Source organism: Ictidomys tridecemlineatus, unplaced genomic scaffold, assembly GCF_052094955.1.
Source record: "Ictidomys tridecemlineatus isolate mIctTri1 unplaced genomic scaffold, mIctTri1.hap1 Scaffold_1987, whole genome shotgun sequence".
Lineage (NCBI taxonomy): Eukaryota > Metazoa > Chordata > Mammalia > Rodentia > Sciuridae > Ictidomys > Ictidomys tridecemlineatus.
The window spans coordinates 1-5,102 of NW_027521709.1; the positions used below are offsets into that span (position 1 = coordinate 1).

Below are 5,102 nucleotides of genomic sequence, written 5' to 3' on the forward strand. Positions count from 1 at the left end.
AGACCGCCTGGCCCCACAGGACGCCACTGACCAAAGCCTCGCCTGGCCAGGCAGGCAGGCAGACCCCAGAGCAGACCCCTTGTGGCAGACCATGTGTCCTGGCAGGGACAGCTGGAGGGAGGGGTCCCCAACACAGCTGGCAGGTGACCGTCAGGTGACCGTCAGCTCCACAGGGAGGCCCCTGCAGGTGGGAGGTGGAGCCAAGCTTGGGAGAAGCTTCTCACAGGGAGACACAGCGCAGGCTCCTGTGGGCAGCAGCACCTGTCATTAGAGCAGTCAGAGGCCACCCTGAGCTCCGCCCAGCACAGAGGGCCTGCGCCCACGCTGCTGAGGGGACAGGGCTGCCCAGGCCCCCAGCTCAGGGCGGGTCCCTCCCCCTCCCCACAGGCTCTGGCAGCACGTCACTAGGGCCATCCACGAGGGAGACCAGCACAGGGCCACCCAGGAGAAGTGTGTGCTGGAGGAGGCGCAGCGGCAGCGCATCCGCGAGCACCAGCAGGGCCTCACGCCCTGGACACCACAGCTGTTCCACCTGGACCCGCTCACCCACGAGTGGCGCTACCGATACGAGGAGTGAGCACAGCAGGCGGGGCCTGGGGCCTGGCCGCAGGGCTGGCCCAGCCGACCACCCTCACCCTGGTGCCAGGCCACAGGGGCTCCTGGCTCCTCCCCCTCCGACAGCCCTCCCCCTGGAGGGGCAAGTGACAGGGAGGGAGGGCCATACAGGGCCCACCGGCCCTCTGGGGGCTCTGTCCACCCTGGGGGCTGAGGGCTGGACCAGGACAGAACCCTCTCCCAGAGGGCCTCTGCCAACAGATGTCCTCTGGCCCCCCCAGCCACAGCCCCTGGAATCCCCTGACGGACGTCACCCAGTTTGAGCAGGATGGGGTTCTGCACACCCTGCAACGGGAGACGGTGGCTCACAAGACCACCTTCCTGGGCAGCCCGGAGTCAGGGCGTGAGGTTAGCATCCCCCAGGGCCTGCTCCCTCGGCCACCTCCCACCCGCTTCCCACGGACCGCTGCACAGTGGGCCCACCGACCTGGACCCTGGACTCCTGCCCCGCCCAGTGTGGGACCCCGGGTGACTGGATCTGCAGGGGCTGTGCAGAGCTGCCGCTCCCGCCCTATCCCGACCCAAGTCCACACCACGTTAGGAAGCACGTTGTCACGTTCCACGTTGCAGGGAAAGGCTCAGGGCAGCCCAGGGACTGCCCAGGCAGGAGGAGGAGTTGGCGTCTGGCACATCTGGGGGCTGGAAGGACGGGAGGGAAGGCAGCAGGGCCCTGGCACAGACCTGTCTTGGGGACACCTGGAGTCCTCCTGGATGCCTCTGCCGCGTGGCGCCTGGTCCACGTGCACCATATGCCCAGCATGTGCAGAGCCAGCTGACCGGCTGGTGTCCCTGCAGAGGGGTCAGCTGCTCTGTGTTACCACTGAGAGGGGAGAGGCTGTGGCTGCCCAGTCATGGTGGCAAGGTCCGAAGCACTCTGTCCGACTCCAAAGCCATGGGATTGGCTCTCTGTGTGCCACCTCCTCCAGCACCTCCTCCTGGCACACACGGGCCACGGCTCCTCGAGGGATCAGTGTGAGTGTGGTAGGTGGCTCCCAGCTGCATTGGCTCCATCTTCCTGCAGAGGTCTGGCCCAGACCGGCGACTCCGCAAGGCCAGTGACCAGCCGTCTGGCCACAGCCAGGTGACGGAGAGCAGCGGCTCCACGCCCGAGTCCTACCCAGAGATCTCGGATGAGGACTGCGACTCTGCTCCCGGTGAGCCTGCCGTGGCCTGGCCCCTGCCCGGCCTGAGCTGACCGGGAGGGCAGGAGAGGATTGGCCCCAGCTCAGTTCCCCTGCTCCATGGCAAAGGCCAGAGAAGAACCTTCCCTGAGTGTGGCCAACCCCAGCAGGAAGCCCTCCCAGCAGACTCTGCCCTCTCCGAGTCCGAGGGTGGGCAGCCCGGGGGCTGATGAGGGGTGTAGCCAGGACCGAGGGAAGGAGGGGCAGCAGGCCAAGGCCAGGGCGGTGAAGGGGAGGCCCAGCAGTGTTCTGGCCCCGCCCCGCCCTGCCCCGTCAGGCTCTGGTCACTGGCTGTGACGGGGTGAGCTGTGTGTCCCCAACTTTGTCCCTGCCGCTGTGCCCTGAGCCACTTGTCTCCCAGGGCTTGTTAGAGGCCAGCTGAGCCTCAGGAGTTCTCCAGCACCCTCCAGCCCCTGCTCCTGCTCCTGCTGGTTTTCCACCTGTGGGCAGGGCCAGAGCCGGTGGCGTGCCATCCCAGCTCACCTGCTTCTCCCTTCCTTCCTGTGTCTGCCTGTGCCTGGGGTGTGCAGCTGATGACAGCCCATGTCCTCGGTGCAGGAGGGAGGCACAGCAGCTGCAGGCACTGCGGGAGGCCGTGCTGTCCATCCGGGAGGCCCAGGAGGAGCTGCACAGGTAGGCCAGGCGGACGGCCAGGGCAAGTGGGGGGAGGCCAGCTGTGCAGGCCGGAGGCACACGGCTCTATTCCAGAGCTGGGCTTGGGAGCCAGTGAGGGGTCCCTGCAGACAGTGGGTCTCAACAGGATGAGTTCACAGTTTAACAGAAACTGGGCCAGAGATTTTGAGGGCCCAGGTCTAAATCTGAGTAGCCCCAGGGTGGACCCCAAGGTTTGTGGAGGCAGATGGCAGCTCAGAGGAGGGAGTATAGGAGTAGCCCCTCCTTGGCACCCGCAGGTGCAGCTGGGCAGGTGAGCAGGCAAGGAGGGCCCCAGAGCCACCCTCTGTGTCCCTGGTGGGTGGGCACCCTCTGGGCCACCACAGGTGGAGCAGAACAGTGTCCAGCTCATGCCGGGCTCCAGTCTGGGTTGAGGGACTCCCTGGCTGGGGACCCTGCGCTGTCACACCTCAGCCCCCACCTCTATAAAATGGAGTTGATGGCAAAACACCTGGAGCAGTGGGTGAGGCTGGAGGCTGATCCCCTCAGGCACCCGGCGAGCATTTGGGCTCTGCTGTCCTTGTGGCTCCTCTCTGGCTCCTGAAACCTACCAGGGACAGGACACCAAAGGGCAGAAATGTTCCAGGAGTGGGACATGGGACAGCGAGTGTCCCAGGGCCATGAGTAAAGGCCTGTCCACCAGGGCGTCAGCTCCTGTGTTGTCAGAGACGGGACCTACAGGGCCCGACACAGACCTGGGCCAGGGTGCTGCCCGGGGAGACTGTGAGGTCTTGCAGGTTAGAGGCCCTGGAACTGTCAGGCAGGGCGGCCATGCTGGCCCCAGCCCTCCTCCCGCCCTGTGTTGCAGGCACCTGTCGGCCATGCTGAGCTCCGTGGTGCAGGCTGGGCAGCCCGCCCCTGGCCTCCTGCAGAGCCCCCGCACCTGGTTCCTGCTCTGCGTCTTCCTGGCTTGTCAGCTCTTCATCAACTACATCCTCAAATAAGGGCCCCTGGGGCAGCAGGCTTCCCTGCAGACCCCACCCCGAGCCTGAGCCTCCCTCCCAGGCACCCAGCACTTTACGCCAGCCCCACGGAGGCAGAAAGGCCTGGCCAGCCCGCCACTGTGGCAGAGGCCCACGGCAGGAGGGAGGGAGCAGGGGCTGTGGCCCAGGTGTGCAGGGCCCTCGGCCCAGGGCGGCCTTAACGCTAAAGCCAAATGCAGCTTCCATTGTGTGACACGCACCTCGTCATTCCCAGTCCAGCCCCACTTGCCACAGGGCACCAGTGGATTCGGGGCGGGAGGGCCTACCCCGGCTGTGGACAGCTGCCCACTGGCAGCAGTGAATGAGGTTTCAAGGAGAGAGCGGGGAGACCCCAGGAGTCCCTGGCACATGGGCCGACGCACTTCCAGAGACTCTGCTCTCCTTGCTGGGTCGCCCTGAGGGACCCCAGGAGGCTCTGGGTCAGGCAGGGCCTCCCCGGGCAAGGACACTTGGGGCAGTTGTTCTGCCACTGTGCTGTTTGGTGGAAGCCCAGGACAGGTAGGTACTGGACCCTCCCCACCGACAGCCAGAGGAGCCCACTGGAGCCACTGCTCGTGGGCGGAGGGGTGAGCAGGAGGGAGCCGGCGGCCAGGGAGGCTCTGCGCCAGGCTGCCCGGCCCACACAGTCTTCCTTCCTTCCCACTTTTTTAATAACGTGTAACTGCAATATGTCAGGCGGCCGCGCAGCGGTGAGCCTGTGGCGTCTGGCCCCAGTTCCTGTGTCCATGGCGCTCTGTGTGCGTGTGTGCGAGTGCGTGTGTGTGCGTGTGTGAGCATCTGCACATATTTACATCTGGAGCCTTAAACTACTCTGTGGGTGCCATCTCAGCTGTAGCTGACCCTTCATGCCCAAGTTTTGTACCACGTTCATGTCTCTTCCCCTCTCCCCAAGTCGGGGACCTGTCTATGCTCCATGCCTTGAAATAAATGGAACACATGTTGCGGGTTCTCTTCTTGGGGGGCTTCAGGAAGTGAGGGGGTCCTCTGGGAAGAGATGCAAAACCAGCGTGGGGCTGTCTGGGGTGGGGTGCAGAGCTCACATCACAGGGAGGGATTCAGGTGAGGTGGCTGGGTCCTGCACCCACACAATGAGCTGGCTAGGGGTACAGGAGGGGACTCAGGGAGGCCCAGGACTGGGCAGGTGAGGGAGGGGACATTGGTGGGGCTGGTGCCCTGGGGCCTCACAGAGGGGAGCCCTGGCCAGGCTGCTGACCGCTGCCCCCAGCCCTGCTCTGGTTCAACCGTCCCTGTCCTTAACCACCAAGGCAGAGAGACGGGGCCGCCCTGTGCTGGAGGGCCCTGGAAGAGAATGGGCCCCGACCCTGACCCCACACCACCTCCAGGGAAGGGCTGCGCACAGAGGTCCCGAGAGGCCAGAGGGATGAAGGTGGCGGGCAGCACCGTGAGAGGGGACCTACGGGTGCCTCTCTACCTTAGTCCCAGGAGAGAGGGGGGGCAATGAAGAAGCAGCCACCCCGCCTCCCCAGGAGCCCCCCGAGGACGGGCCCCTGCTCTGCAGCCCCCTGCATAGCCACAGACAGGAGCTCAGGCGGGTGCCTCTGGTGGGAGTGTTCTGCCCTGGACCCCTGTTCCCTGTGCAGACAAGTCCTGACCCCCTCACCATCCCTCCTGCACCCTGAGCCCACTGACA

The 5,102-nt window shown here is 65.6% G+C and overlaps 1 protein-coding gene across 1 annotated transcript; it reads left to right on the plus strand.

Moving 5' to 3' along the window:
* Positions 1 to 339: 339 nt before the first annotated feature.
* LOC144372950 (oxysterol-binding protein-related protein 5-like) lies at positions 340 to 4,392 on the plus strand (the record flags this gene model as incomplete). The annotated part of the gene is made up of 5 exons (XM_078036144.1): positions 340 to 573; positions 837 to 963; positions 1,637 to 1,769; positions 2,327 to 2,429; positions 3,277 to 4,392. Coding segments are annotated over 5 exons (733 nt in total), but the record flags the coding sequence as incomplete, so codon positions are not given.
* Between the last annotated feature and the right edge of the window lie 710 nt (positions 4,393 to 5,102).